The sequence below is a fragment of the Nylanderia fulva genome, unplaced genomic scaffold (assembly GCF_048542155.1).
Source record: "Nylanderia fulva isolate GAGA-0341 unplaced genomic scaffold, ASM4854215v1 Scaffold6, whole genome shotgun sequence".
NCBI classification, from domain to species: Eukaryota; Metazoa; Arthropoda; class Insecta; order Hymenoptera; family Formicidae; genus Nylanderia; species Nylanderia fulva.
Genome location: NW_028190698.1, coordinates 1234494 through 1255085, shown reverse-complemented (window position 1 = coordinate 1255085; position 20592 = coordinate 1234494). Strand labels below are relative to the sequence as shown.

Genomic DNA, 20592 nt, shown 5'->3' with positions numbered 1-20592 from the left:
AATTTTAGCATGATAAAAATTCTGCAAATTAAAATTAGGTTCATAATAGAAATTTAGCGAATTAAAATTATGTATATGTATAATAGAAATTCGTGAATTAAAGTTATGTATATAATTGAAATTCGGTTAATTAAAATTAAATACACTCGCAGAGCAAAATATCGTTTGGCGCGCGCGAAACGCGCGCTTGTGTTATGTTGTACGTATAAAAAAGGATCATAATTAATGATGTAAGTGTCATTATTTTTCGACCACAATCATAATTTTTCTTAAAAAGTTTATTTCTTAAATTAATTGTCGAAAAGCTTACATATTATTATTGCAGTTTTACAGTATGAAAGAACATCAACTTCAATCATTTTTAGTGAATAAAGATGGCAATCCATTTCACCGTAAATAGTCTGCTGAATTATTACATGATGAATTGTACAGTGTCACTATTAAAAATATTATCAATATACATGCATTTTTTAGAAGAAAAGACGAAGGAAATTTATAAAATTTCTTAGCACAATTAAATTTATTATTTCTAATTAAGTTTATTATTGATAATAAAAATATTCCTTCTATAATGCTGAGGTAATTATAATTTACGAAGATCGAGAACGAATACACTGCCATCGGATGCTGATGCGCCGACTTTATCGCCGCGACTATTCCAGCAGACTTCGAAAATGCTATTTTTTCTCTTGTAATTGTGTACCAAATTGCCGTCCTGTTCAAATAAAAACAAATATATATTGGTTGCAATTTTACTTTCAACATTACATCAGTGATAAACAAAAATATTAAAATACTCACTTTAGTGGACCATATATCAACATTGTCACCTCTGCTACTAGCGAGAAATTTCCCATCCGGACTAAACGCTACATTTAAAACTGGCTTATTATGTTTTCTAAGTATATGTTTGCTTTCACCTGTCTCCACATCCCACAGCCTAATAGTAGAGTCAAATGACCCACTCGCCAAGGTTAAATTCATATTCGGATTGTGTGTTCCTAGACCAGTCGGGGACCATTTGATAGTATGAATATCATTGTTGTGCTTCTTTAAATCGTGTACACATGTATCTTGCTTCATAGACCAGATTTTTACCCTCCAGTCGTTCGAACAACTAGCCAATAAGTTTCCTTGTGGATTCCATTTGATTGCATTAATTTTACTCTGCAAAACAAAGAGAAAAATAGGGAATGAAGAGAACAGCGTATTTTACACTTGAACAAAAATATGTATATGTATACGCACTGTATGTCCTCGGAAGCTCTTGATCGGCTTATCGACGGTAAGTTTGCATACATGTATGCATTGATCTGTGGAACAACTGGCGAATGATGTGTTTGTCTGCCAGTCGACATCTAAAACGGTCGCAATGGAAACTAAATTGTTGTATACACTTCTTACTTTCGACATCCCAGATGATGATCGTTTTATCGGATCCATCGCCTAAAATATAATTGCCGCGTTTGTTCCACCTCAATAGAAAGATCGGACCTTCATGTTGACCTAAAGTAGGATACCAGCCGACCTGTCAGTTGTCCATATACATGCATATCCATCGTAAGTTCCAGCTGCAAATAACTTACCATCGCACTGCAAAAATTGAAAACGCATGTCATCATGACATTCAACAAAAAATAAATAAAACTATATGTCTAAGATTGTTCGTACCTTCCAATCTAACGAAGTAACATCCTTATAGCTAGCAGGCACTTCGGTACTCCCCTTTTGAGACGAATGACGCAAAACCAATGGATAGGCTTCTGGCAAATAATCGGGCATGTTCCAAATATGTAGACTACCATCAGTCGAACCAGAAATCAAACAATCAGTAGTCGGATTCCAGGCAAAGATAAGGATTTCAACGGCTCTGGCGCTGGAGTCTGTCGTCTTTTCTATCTTGAGGTAATCACCATCCGAATCAAAACCCGTTGCATAACGATTCGGATTCGAGGCATAATTAATAAAGACTTGCGATTTGTCACTGCGTAGTTTTTCGATCTTACTAGCAGGAATTTCAACGGCACTGGCACTGAAGCCTGTCGTCTCTCCTGTCGTCGGCTCGCTTTTATTATCCGAACTAAAACCTAAAAAATTATTAGTCGGATTCGAGACACAGGTAATAAAGACTTCCGATTCGTAACTGTGTAATTTTCTGATCTTACTAGCAGGAATTTCAACGGCACTGGCGTTGGAGCTTGTCTCGTCCACTTCCATCTCTGTTCCTCTGTTGCAAGCTCGATCATTATTTCTTACATCTAAGAAAAAAGAATATTTGGTATACTTGTCAGTTTTTATCAGTTATTATATAGATATTGATTTTGTTCCTTTTTAATTCGTTTATTCTATAATTAATTTATTTAATTGGAGTTTACCACTAATTGACAGACAGATTGATATTGAATTATATTTCTCACTTTTAGTCACTTTTAACAATAAAAATTTATTTTTTTACCATGTTTAAATTTTTATTCACCGTATTTCTATTATGTACATAATTTATGTTCTTGAAATTCTATTATGTTTATAGTTTTAATTTGCCGAATTTCTATTATATACATAATTTATTAATTGGCCAAATTTCTATTAGATACAATTTCGATTATTTACATAATAGAAATACGGCAAATTCAAATTATGTGCATAATAGAAATTCCAGAATTAAAATTATGTACACAGTGTATAATAGAAATTCAGGAATTAGAGTTATGTACATAATTGAAATTTGGAAGAATTAAAATTAGGTACACTCGCAGAGTAAAAATTTGTTTAGCGCGCGCTTGTGTTATCTAATTTCACGACCGTGTCTATAGTATACATAAAATAATAGTAGAAAGAAAAAAGTAAAAAAAATTCGGAGATGCATTTTTGCGTTTACTAAAATAAATATATTTGCCTAATACGTTGTCTACCGTGTAAACCCGAAAAACGGCTGTATTTTTTACTAATATTTCCAACAAATAAAATACAAATTCGAAATAAATAGATTATTATCGGTAAAAGTTGAAAGTAATATTTTAATGTATAACGCTAAAGAAATTATATTTTGTAATATAATTTTACCTATCTTTTTTATTTACTCAAATATACTTTCTGTCATGTATATGTTGACGAAGTCATTATCTTAAATTTAATTTGTGTATATTTAAAAGTCGATATTTTCTGATATATGTTTAATGCTAACATATTTCGAAAAAAGTACGCGATTATTTGAATCTAATGTAATTAATGCAAGATACACCAAGTGAGAGCTACAAGATTTTAGATTTTCACATATAAATTCCTTTGATAACAATATATAAAATTATAACACAAAAAATAATTAGCATCTTAATGTATATTTCAGATCATTAATTATTAATTTTAACAAATAGACTGCATTTTACATAATTTTACATAACAATTTGTGGACTTACTCTGCAATATTTGATCAAACTCCTCTAAAGACTCCTTCAGGGCTGTTGCTTGATCTGAAGTCTTATACATTTTGTTTAAAAATGATTTAACACAAGTACAAATAAACGCCAAACACACAATTCTTTAATTTAATAGCTTGGCGCAATATTACTTAGCAAACTTTGCACGTATTTTTTCTCTCACGTATTATTAATTATGGTTAATTTTCGTCCGCTCGATATATCTTATTCGTATGTCTGTGAATCCGACGACTTTCAAATTGATAATTTTCAAATGTAAAACTGTTTTCCGACTCTACATTTCATCTTTGACGAAGGAAAATATTATTGTCGGGGTCATAACATTTCGAAAGAAACACGCACATACACACTTATGCACACTCTCACATATACACACATTTACATATGTATCCGTATTAGTACATATTATACATGTCATTTTCTTTTTTAGTATCATAAATTTAGAAATTATTTATAAAATTTTATTTCAAAAAATTTGTCATTTTATGTATCGTGATACAAATATATTGTAATTATAAATATAAATTATAGTAAATATAGATGAAATAATTCATACTCGACGTTGATATCTTATCAAGAATTATCGATCATTGTCGCGGCATTCTCGCTTTATTCAATGAAATTATTTAACAACTAAGATTAAAACACGGCTCTGTAATATATTCAATATAAATCACAAATAATAAAGGCCTAAAGAGCCATATGCAGATATTGCTGCGTATATTTCCATGCAACGAACATTAAGTTTTTGTTGGAAATAAATCGTGCACAAGACACGTATATCTTTCTCGGTGTACTACCAAGACTTAAAATTTGAAGTAATCTCAAAAACTTGAGATTTAATTTCAATAACCTTCTAACCCCCCTATGAAAATAATTAAATAAATGCGATTATTTAATATTATTATTAACTAACTAACGAAACAACTAAGATATAGTGCTTACTGGCGAGTAAATAATAATTATATACTCTTGTTCATTTTTCTTGTTCAAGATTCTTCTGTATTTAATTTTTGTTATTGATCTCTTCATTCTATATATACATGACTCTCTTTATTTAAACAATTTAATTAACACATTAACGTTACTTTTGTTATATTTAAAAATAATTTAGAGTTATTTATAAATACGTATGCAAATTAAATATAAAATTTGTAGTTTTTTCAAATATTTTTAGACATTATATATAATAATATATGGAAAGATATTATTACATGTCAAATAAAAGGTAAAATTCAAGAATTGGGAAAGTCACTTTTTAAAAGTAACTCATTACATTTACTTATACAAGACTTTTACGTGAAATATCTAAAGAACATAAAATTGTTTATTGAATATCAAGTTTTACAAATATTATCACACACTTGTTATGAATGTTTTCGTCTCGGGCGGGTTTCCTTATATCTCTCGTATATCGTACAAATATAAAATTTATATATATATATATATATATATATATATATATATATATTCGATTCGTTGATGAGAATAAGAAATGCATTAGCGCGATGTTATTAGGTTGAATGCAAATCAACCTCGAACGTTTTACATTTTATCTGTCTCCAGAAAATTCAGCGCGTATATAAAAAATAATAAATAATAATTATTTCATATGAATAAATATCCGCATTTTGTGAGTATATATGTGTATATATATATATATATATATATATATATATATATATATATATGTACTGTACGTATAAAAAGGGATCATAATTAATGATGTGTCATTATTTTTCGATCACAATCGTGATTTTTCTTAAAAAAAATTAATTTTTTTTAACTTATTGTCGAAATGCTTACATACTATTATTACATATAATTATACAGTATATGGAATAATATCAACTTCAATCATTTTTAGTGAATGAAAATAGCAATCCATTTCTCCGTAAACAGTCTGCTGAATTATTACACGGTGAACTGTACAGTGTCATTGATAAAAATATTGTCAATATACATACATTTCTCTTCATGCATTTTTTAAAAAGAAAATATCAAGGAAATTTAAAAAAATTTTTAACACAATAGACAACACAAAAATTTAGGAAATTTTTTAGCACGATTAAATTTATTATTTGTAATTAAGTTTATTCTTGATAAGGAAAAATATTCCTTCTATAATGCTGAAGTAATTATAATTTACGAAGATCGAGAACGAATACACTGCCATCGGATGTTGATGCGCCGACTTTATCGCCGCGACTATTCCAGCAGACTTCGAAAATGCCACCCGTCTCCTTGTAACTGTGCACCAACTGCCCGCTCTGTTCGAATGAGAACAAATATATATTGATTGCAATTTCACTTTCAACATTATATCAATGATAAACAAAAATTTTGAAATATTTACTTGAGTGGACCATATATAAACACATTTGTCAAAGCTGCCACTAGCGAGAAATTTCCCATCCGGACTAAACGCTACGCTATAAACTTTCTCGGTATGTTTTGTAAGTGTGTGTATGCATACACCTCTCTCCACATCCCACAGCCTAACAGTACAGTCAAATGACGCACTCGCCAAGGTTAAATTTATATTCGGATTGTGTGTTCCTGGACCAGTCGGGGACCATTTGATAGTATAAACTTCTTTGCTGTGTGCCTGTAAATCGTGTACCCATGTATCTTGCTTCATAGACCAGATTTTTAAACTCATGTCGTCCGAACAACTAGCCAATAAGTTTCCTTGTGGATCCCATTTAACTGCATTAACTTCGCTCTGCAAAACAAAGAGAAAAATAGGGAATGAAGAGAACAGCATATTTTGCACTTGAACAAAAATATGTATATGTATACGCACTGTATGTCCTTGGAAGCTCTTGATCGGCTTATCGACGGTAAGTTTGCATACATGTATGCATTGATCTGTGGAACAACTGGCGAATGATGTGTTTGTCTGCCAGTCGACATCTAAAACGTCGCAATGGAAACTAAATTGTTGTATACACTTCTTACTTTCGACATCCCAGATGATGATCGTTTTATCGGATCCATCGCCCAAAATATAATTGCCGCGTTTGTTCCACCTCAATAGAAAGATCGGACCTTCATGTTGACCTAAAGTGTATACCAGCCGACCGTCAGTTGTCCATATACATGCATATCCATTGAAACTTCCAGTTGCAAGTAACGTACCATCGCACTGCAAAAATTAAAAATGACATTCAACAAAATATAAATAAAACTATATATCTAAGATTGTTCGTACCTTCCAATCTAACGAAGTAACATTCTTATAGCTAGCAGACACTTCGGTACCCCCCTTTTGAGACAAATAACGCAAAACCAATAGATTGTGTGCTAGCAAATTATCGGACATGTCCCAAATACATGCAGTACCATCACTCGAACCAGAAACCAAAAGATCAGTAATCGGATTCCAAGCACAGATAAAAACATCCGATTTGTGACCGCGTAATTTTGTGACCTTACTAGCTGGAATTTCGACGGCTCTGGCGTTGGAACCTGTCGTCGGCTCGTCCACTTCCATCTCCGTTCCTCTGCCGCTAGCTCCATCATTATTACTTACTTTGTTAGATGTGACAATTGAGAACACAAAGTATTTTGTATACGTGTTAGTTTTTATTAGTTATTATTTAGATATTGATTTTGTTCCTTTCTAATTCGTTCATTTTAATTAATTTATTTAATTGTTGCTTGCCACTAATTGACGGACAGATTGATGATGAGTTATATATTTCTCACTTCGAGTCACTTTTAACAATGAAAATTTTTATTTTTTTACAATGTTTAAATTTTGATTCACCGTATTTCTATTATGTACATAATTTGTATTCTTGAATTTCTATTATGTTTATAATTTCAATTTGCCGAATTTCTATTATATACTTATAATTTTAATTGGCCGAATTTCTTTTAGGTGCAATTTCGGTTATTTACATAATAGAAATACGGCGAATTGAAATTATCCCTTGTAAAAATTTATTACTAGTAACTCTAATTTATCACTTACTTTGAATACTTAATCACTTATTTCGAGTACGTAAATTACTGTATATCAGTATTTTAAGTACTCGAAATAATTGATTAATTGGTGTTACTATAGTGATAAATTTCTACACGGGATGTGCATAATAGAAATTCCGGAATTAAAATTATGTACATAATAAAAAATCAAAAATTAAAATAATATGCATAATAAAAATTCTGCAAATTAAAATTAGCTTCATTATAGAAATTCAGCGAATTAAAATTATGTACACAATGTATAATAGAAATTCGGGAATTAGAATAGTGTATATAATTAAAATTTGGTTAATTAAAATTATGTACACTCGCGGAGCAAAAATTTGTTTGGAAAAAATTGTGTTATCTAGTAGGTATACATAAAATAACAAAGGAAAGAAAAAAGTAAAAAAGATTCGGAGATGTATTTTTGCGGTTACTAAAATGAATATATTTGCCTAATACGTTGTCTGCATGTAAACTCGAAAAACGGCGGTATTTTACTTATATTTCCAACAATAAATAAAATACAAATTCGAAACAAATGGATTATCGGTCCTAGCAAACACCAAGTAACTATTATATAACTGTTAGTTGTAATTTCCCACTCAACAATGTAAATGCAATATAACACGTGTGTTAAGTAGAAAATTACAACTAACACTTATATAATAGTTACTTGATGTTTGCTAAAATAATACTTGAAAGTAATATTTTAATTTATAACATTAAAGAGATTATATTTTGTAATATAATTTTATTTATCTCATCTTTTATTTATACTCAAATATACTTTTTGTCATGTATATATGTTGACGAGGTCATTATCTTAAACTTATTTTGTGTATATTTAACACTCGATATTTTCTAATATATGTTTAATGCTAGCATATTTCGAAAAAAAGTACGCGATTATTCGAATCTATTGTAATGCAAGATCCACCAAGTGAGAGCCAGAAGATTTTAGATTTTCATATATAAATTATTCATTTAACAACATTATACATATAAAATTATAACACAAAAATATTAGCATTTTTATGTATATTTTAGATCATTATTATTAATTTTAAAAAATAGACTGCATTACACATAATTTTACATAACAGTCTGTAGACTTACTCTGCGCTTCTTTTGCAAATTCCTCTAAAACCTCCTTAACGGATGTTGCTTGATCTGAAGTCTTATCCATTTTGTTTAAAAATGATATAACACAAGTACAGATAAACACCAAACACAATTCTTTAATTTAATAGCTTAGCGCAATATTACTTAGCAAATTTCTTTGCACGTATTTTCTCTCTCACGTATTATTAATTATGGTTAATTTTCGTCCATTCAACGTATCTTATTCGTATGTCTGTGAATCTGATGACTTTCAAATTGCTAATTTTTAAATGTGAAACTGTTCTCCGACTCTACATTTCATCCTTGATGAAAAAAAAATATTATTGTCGGGATCATAACATTTGGAAATAAACATGCACACTCTCACATATACACACATTTACATGTGTATATACATATTAGTATACATATTATACATATTATTTGACTTTTGGTATTATAAATTCGGAAATTATTTATAAAATTGTATTACAAAGTATTTGTCATTTCATGTATCGTGATACAAATATATTGTAATTATAAATATAAATTATAGTAAAAACAGATAAAAAAAAATTCAAACTCGACGTTGATGTATTATCGAGAATTATCGATTATTGCCGCGGCATTCTCGCTTAATTAGATGAAATGATTTAATATTATTATTTACTATATTATTAACTAATTAACGAAACAACTAACATATAGTGTCTACTGACGGGTAAATAATAATTATATACTCTTGTTCATTTTTCTTGTTCAAGATTCTTCTATATTTAATTTTTCTTATTGATCTCTTCATTCTATATATACATGACTCTCTTTATTTAAACAATTTAATTAACACATTAACGTTACTTTTGTTATATTTAAAAATGATTTAGAGTTATTTATAAATACATATGCAAATTAAATATAAACTTTGTAGTTTTTTCAAATATTTTTAGACATTATATGTAAGATAATATATGAAAAGAAATTACATGTCAAATAAAAGGTAAAATTCCAGAGTTGGGAAAGTTACTTTTTAGAAATAACTCATTACATTCACCTATACAAGACTTTTACGTGAAATATGTAAAGAACATAAAATTGTTTATTGAATATCAAGTTTTACAAATATTATCACACACTTGTTATGAATGTTTTCGTCTCGGGCGGGTTTCCTTATATCTCTCATATATCGTACAAATATAAGATTTATATTCAATATATATATATATATATATATAATAGCTATTTATATATAATATATATAAATACTCGATCATCTTGTAAAGTGGCGATGTGTGTTCCTTTTATATTTATGTACATCGATAAGCTGATCGCGTTCATAATCGCGATTACCATCGTCGATTTTATAAATGCTAATACTAGATAATTTATTTACTTAACTAGTTTAATATATAAATGCGGATGATCGATTCGTTGATGAGAATAAGAAATGCATTAGCGCGATGTTGTTAGATCGAATGCAAATCAGCCTCTAATCTTTTACATTTCGTCTCCAGAAAATTCAGCGCGTATATAGAAAACAATAAATAATAATTATTTTATATAGATAAATATCCGCGTTTTGTGAGTATATATGTGTATATATACATATATATATATATATATATATATATATATATATATACATATATATATATATGTATATACACACGTAACTATGCTAATTATACTTTTGTGGTAAATTATTTTTACAGGCCCTCCGCATAGGCCTGTCTTTCCATCAAAAAGTATCTGTCGCTTTTTTTTAACAGAGCAAAAGATACAACTTATATATATAATATATATATGCTATGTATATATATATATATATATATATATATATATATATATATATATATAGCATATCTGAGAATAGCATACTGCGTCTACATAAATAACATTTTTTTGTATTTAACTTATAAAAAATAAAAATGTGTAGACTGTATTCTTTTGACGAGCAAAACTTTTTGCTGAACGCACTGATAATCTTTGCAATATTCTCATCGAGCTAAATCAACAATGAAAAAATTTAGTTGCTCTTTGTACAAATTGTATTAATATCATCACTGACATCAGTGACATATGATACTCTGAATCATGATACAATATTGTTTCGAATTGTTTGAATTCCAATCTGCAAAGTGTTTGTGTTATAAATTTGGCAGAATTTATATGAAAAGACTATCATCTGCTTTTTCGCTGTTTTGTATGAAAAAAAATTGCTCAATATCGAATTCATATATGCTAGAATTATTCTCTTACATTCAGAAACTCAAATATACATTTAAAAGTAATAGAGCCGACATATTAATTAATTATAGCCCTTAGAACTGATTCAAGGTGATTTAAAACACCATTTATAATACTTTGACAGTTTTTTGAACTTACTGTATATATACATTCGTCTCCGATATTTAATTGTGTCTTCTCACGAGCAAAAGTGTAAAACAAGCTTCATTTATATCACTTACGTACTATTAACTCACATACGATAAAACGCCCTTAATTATACAACTTTGTACAATATCTCGAATGTTATGAAAATACAAAAATGTTTCAAAAACAGTCGAGTACAATTCAAGAAATTCTACAAGCGTTATTATCTCGCAATATAATGACGATTGTTATATTTATTAACACGTTGATTGACAAGCGAATTTTATATGGCTTACCGTGTATTCCAAAGTGAATTTTTTATTATATAAATAATAAAATATTAAAATAAAATATTTTACTTTTGATTATAAGTTAAAATTAATTAATATTAATATTTATTATTAATTATTACTTATTGACATTAATTAGTATTATTATTCTCAATTATTTTATATTTTATCCAAAGGCATCCATTTGTTGCATTTCAATAAAATTTGATAACATCGATCAATAGTGACAATCAAGGTGTCACTATAAAGATAAGCATGACAATCAACGTGTTAATTGTAGTTGAAATATACTACCATATCTCATTTATATTTTGCTGGATTAAAATTTTTTAGCGTTGGAAGGAAATGTATGTATGTACTTTGACGGATATGCATTAATGTGAATTGGCAGTAAGTAGTTTATATAAAATGTGTGTTTGGAGATATAAATATATGAATGCATGTATATCTCGACGATTTCCAATACCAGTAAAAATTGAGCATTTGTGCGTTAAGTTTATAAAATTTTTCCTAAAAATTGTTGCTGATTATGGTATCCGAATTAAGCAAAATACAAAGTATATATGTATCTCAGTAAAAATATTTGTGTGTGTATATAACTTTTTTATCGATAATACTTTAACTCGCAAAAGCGATTCTTCGAGAGAATAACTTACTTTGTAAATTTAAATGGACCGTATTTTCGTCAATAAAGCAAACTTTATACACTCTACGTTTACAATAAAATAGTTAAACTCTAGGGATAGCGATAGATTGATCCGAAAATATCGTGTCGCTAAATTCCACAAATGAGTCTTACACATTTTTCGTGATCAATCTACAAGGAAAATCGATCATTGACTTTGTTATACTAAACCATTATATAATACCCATATTCAATTATTTTCGCATTAACTCTAAAATAATATTTTTCATTGAGATCGTAATACTAGGTGGTTGATTCAACAAAGAGTACACGCACGAAATCTTTCTTCTTAAAATGCGAGCTGCCAGACGTTACGTACAGACTACAAAACGTAAATCTTATTTTAAAAATCCGCGTCTGAATATAATATATAATATACATACAAATTACAGAAATTTTGCGGTCCTCAAACCGAGTCGTATGCTCGGTATCGAATAACATTTTCACAAAATCCCGATATATATATATATATATACTTATTGTTTGCAGAAAAACATTATAAAATTTTTTTTTCTAAATAAAATAAAAATTCTAAAATAGAAATGTGTGCATAGACTTTGCTAATAAAAATTCTTCCAAATATAAGAATGTATAATAAAGTTTTTCGCAAACAGATTTTAATAGATACAAAAATAGAATTAATATTTTTTCATGAATATTTTCCGTCCTTCATCTTAAATCGTACATTACTCGAGCGATTTACGCGTATCCCACCTCCTTATTAAGCGTAAATATGGCAATTATTAGCATCGACGTAGAATGCAATTATACGAATATACGAATTACATGAATGCGAAATAGCAACGTTCGCGAGCTTTTCGCTGGGACTGCAAAGCGTAGTATTCTTTTTTTTTTATTTAGGCAATTGCTCTTTGATCAATGTATATAAAAGCACAATCAAAGAGTGTCGTCTGATTAAACTATTTTTATGCGAATGTCGAAGAAATACGTCATAACGCATTTCTTACTCACGCATGATTACATCGACTTTCATACACAATGGTAGAAAACACGCTGGACTCGATCATGTAATCGTATAATTTATACGATACATGAACGTTTCGGTCGGTATATGCGTCTTACAGCATACATTCACACGCGATTATCATAAACATCTATAACACAAAGTGCTCGTCAAGTTTTTCCGCGATCAATCGCGGAATACAATACTCTCGCGTGCTCGCGTTATCAAAAAATACGAAAGAACGCTGACACACTGTCGGAATATATTGGCAAGTACACAACTCTGAGTTTCACACTCGAAATAAGCAACGCTAGTACCGGAGAGAGGAAACGTTAATTGTGTTAAAATGGAATGATTTAATATAAAAAAAATGACCAAATGTTACGTTCGAATTAAATATTGTATTAAATCGAGCGTTCGGGTCATGCGTTAATTGCGCCGTTCATCGCCGCTAATTAACTTATATAGTATAGTTTGTTTCGCGTTTACATAATTCTGATAATAATCGCGTAATTTTATTACGCGACAGACTCGAATGTGTCGTAATTAATTTACTACCTCCCAGATACTAACATTAAGAATGTGGCGTTGCAGTCTATCCATCAGTTGGGATGGCACAAGGCTTAGGAACCTGTTTTAGCATTCGAATTCCGATGCTGTTATGGCATTTAGATCCTTCATGAGACCCTCTAGATTGGCCATTTCTTGATTCAATTCTTCCGTAGAATACGATGGCTGTAATCGACAATTAACTCGATTATTAATTGCACGAAATGTGTCCATAAATGTAAAAGTAACAATATTGGAAATTATAAAATCAAAGTGTATATTAATGTAGCAGAGATCTAGCAGATTTCTTTTACCTTTAAACGTTCGACCTCTTCCGAAGTATGCGTCGGATTCGACACAGAGGCTAAACGATTTTTCGCCAATTGTGATGACGAACTTTGCGGTTTCTTGTACGGGCTTCCGGATATTGTCGGTCTTACTGTCACTTGTGACACTGTGATTTTGGAAAAACATGTTAAACGCACGTTTATTATGCTGCATTGTGAAATAAATTTATATAATATACTATTATATGTTTACTTTTTTGGCATCTATTTAAAACACTTGAAGAATCCAAAATTTTTAACATAGTTTTTAATATATTTAAAATTATACTACATATTGTAGTGAAATTAATAATAATCAAATATATTTTATATCTTATTATGGTAGATATTAATATTTTTATTGTGGTAAATATTAATTAGAAAAACTTTTATAAAATTCTTCCAATACTACATTGTCCCACGATTACCATGAATTTCAGTATAAATTCTAGAAGAAAATTCTCTCTGTATACGATACTAACCACCATGTTTCTGTTGAGCTGGTGTCGAAGGGGCACTTTGTGGCGGAGGTGCCGGCACACTGAAGCTTTTGAGAGGATGCCCCTGCAGACGTTTGCTGTTGTTGCTTTCCATTCCGGTATTGCTCATCTGTTGATTACTGTTACCATAATGACCGGGGGCATATTGAGTGCTTCCACTGTACGATTGCCCGCTCGTGCCATATGATAACTGAAAAAAAATAAAAATTTTAAAATCAATCCTTACTGTATACGTTAAATTAGAGGCTTACGTTGCAAATATTCGAGATCTTACTTGACTCTGTAGCGGTTCGTACGAGCTAGGCATGTTACAGGAATCCGGACTGGATTCCGGCGTCGGTTCCAACGTCACGTGCGCGCGATTTAAACTGTATTGCGCGACCGTTCGTGGATAATTTGGCCTCACCGAGGACGTGTCGCTACACGAAGTATGAATAGTCGGCTGCGACATGCTGGTATTTACGATCGGAGTAGCTGTAGCTATAGCTGTAATAAGTCGAAAACTTTGATACCCAACATTTAAATGGTAATAAATATTATGTGTTTGTGTACACTTGTCATGTTGTGAAAAATAATAATGTACTTTGAATAACTCAACTGCTACTGATATAAAAGCATATCGTTACATGATTACAAGTACTTGTGCGCTATTACGAGTGACAATCCTACTACTACTTACGCTGATGCAAAGGTGCACTGTCAACAGGGAGTGTAATTAGTTTAGGTTTGTGACTTCCACGACTGTGCTGTCTACTCAGGGTCGAGCACTTCTCGTCAGTGTTACCTAATAGAAAATAAGTAAAAAAGCAACCAAATAATAAAATCAGAAAAAACTGCAAATGAAATATACAGTGTCTCTCTTTCTTCTTCTCTCTTTTTTAATGCATTGTGCTAACTGAAATACTAATTTACAAGTAAAGATCACTGAAACAATATTTTATAATGTGCGATAAAGGAATTATTCTTGGTTATGCAAATAAGATAGTTGGTTAGTTTTGTGATGTGATTTAAATGTTTCTGGTAATGTTTGATTTGTGACAGTGCGCAACAATATATTCTATCAGAATTATATACTTACCCATATAACTTGGCACATAAGTACGTTTATCTAATGAACTGGAATTCCCATGTACATTATCCTGATTATATTCCAGATTGCCCGACCTAGGTAATGTATTACTGGTGACGCCGCTGGTAGACGCTTCACCATTTAACGATGATTTTTCAAGCGCCTTCAATTCCATTTGGTCATGATGAATCCATAAATCTGGCGGCTTGATATTCGTTTTCTGATTTGAATCATTCATATACCTGTGTAGAAATTATAAAAAAGTATATTAGTAACACCTGTAAAAAATATTGGCAATATTAATTATCAATACAAAATTTCTTAATCATCAGGATATACCCTTTCTTTCGATCTGGCGAGTTTGGATTACGTTTGCAGCACACTACAACCACTACAGTTATACCAGTGATAATGACAACTGAGAAACCTGCTATGATGTAAATCAACAGATTGGAAAGGCTTCGTCCATCTAGAAAAAATGAAAACAAGTGCATTAGTTTTATTCAACGTTTCAAATTTAAAAACGCTTTTATTTTATTAAAAATGTGCAGAGCAATTCTGTTTAATTTCACATACGATAAGGTTGAATTATAAATTCTAACAGAGAAAAACGTGCTTATAAAGGCATGCTATAATTTGAATAAAAAAATAAAATCCGAGATATCTTACCTTGATCATGCAATTCATCATAGATATCCATGCCGTTGCCTACCAGATAAAAATAAAAAATAAACATAATAATTAACACACTGAATGTACAACAAAATGCAACATAAAAGCATATTAAAAAAAATTATATATGCAAATAATACTACACGTTCATATATATAGTTTATATATACAGTTGGATTAATAAATAGGCAACACTTTAGAGGTCTATATTACACTGTATGTACAACATAATCAAATTTAGCTTAATCAACATCAATAAATAGATAAATAAAAATCGAATTATTTACTTTGTGGTGTTTTAAATGAAACCGTCGTGGAGAAAGGTCCATATCCCTTAGAATTCCGAGCTTGCATCTTGAAATAATACATCGTGTTGGGATGCAAACCCTTCACAATAGCATCCATCTTGTCACCAATGACACCTTCGACCAGCCAATCACGATCCCTTTTCGTGTTGTCAGTGGAATAGATTATAAGATATCCTACAAAGTGTGTGCGACATAATTGAATAAAAATATATTTTATTCTTTAAATTTTAGAAGAATTGGGATCGCTACCAACCTGTAATTTGTCCATTAAGTTGCTTAGGAGGTTGCCATCGTAATAGAACGGAAGTCGGACGATCTTCCACAGTTTGAATAGTCAAATCCCGGGGTGCCGAATTAGGTGCAGCTTCTTGCGTTTGATTCAAGACGACCATACTCCAAGGCGAACTCCGTTTACCCTGCGGAAAATTGTTTTGTAACACATTTATTTTTATCAGCTGTTAGACGTTGTGCGTAATGTTTTTGTCTTTTTTACCTTGACAAGCTTAACCGTAAACTCATACTGCGTGTTGGGTTTCAAGTCGTGAATCATACAATTGAGATCAGTGGCATTGTAATATTTGTATCTTGGACTGCTACTGTGATGATAGGATGTGTAACGCACCACGTAATACCGATTATCGGTGACGTACTAAAAATAAATGTCCTCGCTACAGATATGTTTTGCTTGACCTTTCGCGCATCATTCTACGTTTTATAAAATAACAATGCAATTATATATATGTGTATGACGTAAACGTACTTGACTTTTCGATAAAGTCATGTCGGTCCAATACAGCACAACGGTAGTAGCCGAGAGCACAATAGCTTTGAGGCCAACAGGTGGTATTAAAGGCACTGCAGATTCGGATACAAAACGTTCGGGAGTTCTTACATTTGCGTACGCTGGTTGACCGTCGCCAACATTATTCGTTGCTCTTAAAGATATTACGTACTCCGTTGTTGGTTCTGAAAATTATGAAAGAAAAATCGGCCGAGTTAAAATTAAAGATTTTTATCGATATAAAAAATGGAATAATTTATCACAATATTTTACCAATAGGTTTGATTGAGTAAGATCGTTGCTTTCCATCGAGAACTTGTATCTCGACATCGGGATAACCCTTACCCCAACCTAATTTATATTTTCTCACTTTTATGCTTTGATCTTTTGGAGGATGCCACGACACCAGGATAGAATCCGCCATAGCATTCGCTGCAATAATGTGTATATTTTTATAACAAGTTTAATACTTAAAACATTGTTTTACGCGTTTCGCATTTCTTTGTAGCCTTGGCAGATCTTTATACCTCTTAAATTACTAGGTGCATTGGGTACTTTTGTCTCATCCAAATCGTTCTCGTACGTCTCTATCTTTGTCCATTCCGTCCAAGGCCCAGTTCCATTGACGTTGAAGGCACATATACGAACTTGATACACAACGTGCTTCTCGAGTGCATTGAGCACGTACAAACGTTGATTTCCCTCCGTCGTCACCGTAATCGGGGGCCGTCGATCTCCGGATCGGGAATCGTGCGGATATCTGCGATAACGGATTCTGTAACCCGTGATAATCCCGTTCTGTCCTTCGAGCGGAGGTTCCCATCTTACGATAATACTCTGAAAAACGAGAAAGGATATTTAAATACATAATTAATTATATATTTAAGTAGAGAATAAGACAAAATCTCTTTTAAATATATTCATTCACTCTTATCTGATTGAAACATATACCGTTGAACTAGCTGCTTCTAACGTAACGTTATGCGGTGGTTGCGTGGGTTGTGCGCTGTGAGTTCGAATTACGATATCCTTACTAAACGCGCCCGGGCCATTTTCGTTGACCGCTTGAACTCGAATACTGTATTCCGTATAAGGCACGAGATCCACCAATTCATACGTTGTACTAGTAGTTTCACGCGTTACTTCTTTACCATCGCCCTAAGAAAACGCGATAAGATTGAATCGCTATCAACTATATTAACATGTCTACTATTTGCAATAAAATTATTACCTCCATAAATGTAATAATATAATTCGATATTCGACCGTTAATAACTTGTGATTCCTCCCACGATAATGTAATACTCATACTACTCGTTGCATGACCTTCTAGATTCATCGGAGGTCCAGGAACATTGGCCTAAAAGATTGCACGAGATATTACAAACGACATAGTAAGCATAATAATATTCAAAGATATCGTATGCTTACCTCTATTAACGTTGTAACTTGTAATACTTCGCTAGGGGCACTGAGTCCTCGAGCGTTTTGCGCGACTACATGGAATTGGTACGTCATACTGGGCTGTAAACCACGTATCATAGCTTCCAGTTTTTGTTGCGTGTTGACAACTCTTTCTCTGTATACAAATCAATAAAAATTAATTTTTTATTTTATATTATATACACGACATACACACACACACACTTGATTTATTTCTCACCTCAAGGCTCCTTCTTGTTTGTAATGTATAAAATAATTGAGAATGTCACTGTTGGTATTTTCCGGCTCTTGCCAGCGTAGCGTAATAAATCTTGCGGTAACAATAACGAGGCTCAGGTTCCTCGGTGGAGAAGGTATTCCACCTCCGTCAAACGCCTCCAGAGTATCCGTGTCATCTATAAAACGGGAGTCTGGGTCGTAAAGGGAGTTGGGATACTTAACCGAGCCTGGAAGTAGATCCGCGGGATCGTCGGAGGGACTTATGGAAAGCGGGGGATTCGGTGTGAGTGACGATAACGTGTGTCCTAGGAGAGTACTCGGATGTTGCCATGTCTTATTATACAACTGTCGATGTTGTAACAACTTTTTCTTAGGAACTGTCTTGGGAGTCGTTATTCTACGGGAATTCATTCTCTCTGCGCAATATTAGTACGCAGAACAGTTAATCGGCAAGGAACACACGAGAAGGAGAAAAAAATAAATAAAGAGAAAATTAAAATTTCAAATAAATAGAAAAATAGAAAAATAATGTGTGAATGAAAACAAATGTACGATAAATCAATATAAAGAAACAAAAATAACGTAAATCCCACGTAAAAAATATTTGTTGACCGATAAATCGATTAATGAAACGATGTGTGTATGCCTTTTAAAGAGATTTCATGAGTAAAACTCACTGGGCTGGCTAATTGTGAGACGTGCCGAGGCTTGAACGCTACCAGCAGGATTCACTCCTATGCACTGGAAAATTCCCGCATCTATAGGTATCAACCCATTGATTCTCAAATTATTTCTGGAAACAGAAAAATTTTATTATTATTATTATCATTTTATTGAATCTGACTTTTCACAGATATTTTTTAAATTAAAAATTAAATTTAAATTTAATAAAATTTAAATTAAATTTTAAAAAATTAAAAAACATTAATACATTCTATACGTACCCCTTGATAATTTGCCAATACGTACTCAACGTAATACGTTCGCCATTCTTCAACCAGGTAATTTTCGGTTCCGGTTTTCCATAGATTTCACATTCAAACTCTAAATCTTGATTTTCACTTGCCACTTTATCCTCGGGCTTTTTCAAAAACTTTGGCGGAACTGGAGATTGTAAATTAAGCGTGAAATTTTGCATATATATATATATATATATATATATATATATACAATATCTGCGACAAGAATACATGCTAAACTATTATACGTCCTGCAAATTATAATACCTTGTATAATTAATTCAACGACTGCATCCAAAGATTCAACCTCGTTTTCCGCACGACACTGATACGAGCCATGATCCGATTCTCTGACATTTGTGATCATGAGACTAGAAGCTGCGACTTTGCGATATCTTGAAAAGAATATATCTCTCGTAAACACACACATTATATTCAGATTTATTATATCGTTGATATTCAAAGTTATGTACTATACCTAGAATCAAATGATGGTGTCAAATCGAGAGCGACGCCATCTTTAAGCCAAAGGATTGTCGGTTTCGGATAACCGATAGCAGCGCATTCAAGCGTCACGTCGGATCCTTCGATAGCTGTTTGTTGTAAAGGTTGCGCGATGAAAACCGGGGCGCTAGATCCTTCTGTACGACGGAAATTAAGTATCCATAAAAAATCTGATGTCTCGTCGAAAGTACTTAATTCTCAATTTATCGTCTCGATAACAAGTCACCGATGTCTTACCAATGTCACTAGACAATAATCTTAATTCTGCTTTGTTGCTCAGTCTATATTGGCCGTAACCGCTAGCGTTACATCTGTACGATCCAACGTCGTGATACTGAACATTTTCGATTTCCAACGCGCCTGCAAAGAGAAATCAGCGAGATAAATTATATTCATATACTTGATTCATTTATTTTAGCAAGCATCTTAATAAAAAT

At 31.6% G+C, this 20592-nt stretch overlaps 1 protein-coding gene and 1 pseudogene across 6 annotated transcripts in view; both read right to left on the bottom strand.

Moving 5' to 3' along the window:
• Positions 1–260: 260 nt before the first annotated feature.
• On the bottom strand, positions 261–8819 carry LOC114942942 (F-box-like/WD repeat-containing protein TBL1X; annotated as a pseudogene). Its single transcript, XR_014925911.1, has 6 exons — positions 8532–8819; positions 2166–2258; positions 1672–2087; positions 1249–1593; positions 802–1167; positions 261–715 (listed from the first exon to the last, which is right to left on the bottom strand). The product of XR_014925911.1 is annotated as an F-box-like/WD repeat-containing protein TBL1X (transcript).
• A 773-nt stretch (positions 8820–9592) lies between these two features.
• The window catches only part of fra (neogenin protein frazzled), a 30174-nt gene continuing 19174 nt past the window's right edge, over positions 9593–20592 (bottom strand). The window contains exons 5-27 of one of the 5 annotated variants that reach the window (XM_029314145.2): positions 20393–20515; positions 20130–20292; positions 19919–20046; positions 19637–19796; positions 19370–19485; positions 18694–19108; positions 18462–18609; positions 18262–18390; positions 17982–18188; positions 17558–17867; positions 17304–17462; positions 17010–17215; positions 16743–16898; positions 16503–16665; positions 16229–16423; positions 15939–15977; positions 15609–15738; positions 15279–15511; positions 14880–14984; positions 14475–14686; positions 14183–14390; positions 13689–13828; positions 9593–13560 (exon numbers count right to left, since the gene is read on the bottom strand). In XM_029314145.2, coding sequence (XP_029169978.2) covers positions 13462–13560; positions 13689–13828; positions 14183–14390; positions 14475–14686; positions 14880–14984; positions 15279–15511; positions 15609–15738; positions 15939–15977; positions 16229–16423; positions 16503–16665; positions 16743–16898; positions 17010–17215; positions 17304–17462; positions 17558–17867; positions 17982–18188; positions 18262–18390; positions 18462–18609; positions 18694–19108; positions 19370–19485; positions 19637–19796; positions 19919–20046; positions 20130–20292; positions 20393–20515 — 3944 coding nt within the window. In that variant the 3' untranslated portion in view covers positions 9593–13461. The remainder of the gene's footprint in view (positions 13561–13688; positions 13829–14182; positions 14391–14474; positions 14687–14879; positions 14985–15278; positions 15512–15608; positions 15739–15938; positions 15978–16228; positions 16424–16502; positions 16666–16742; positions 16899–17009; positions 17216–17303; positions 17463–17557; positions 17868–17981; positions 18189–18261; positions 18391–18461; positions 18610–18693; positions 19109–19369; positions 19486–19636; positions 19797–19918; positions 20047–20129; positions 20293–20392; positions 20516–20592) is intronic. The other 4 variants (XM_029314151.2, XM_029314163.2, XM_029314159.2 and 1 more) reach the window with 4 other exon arrangements.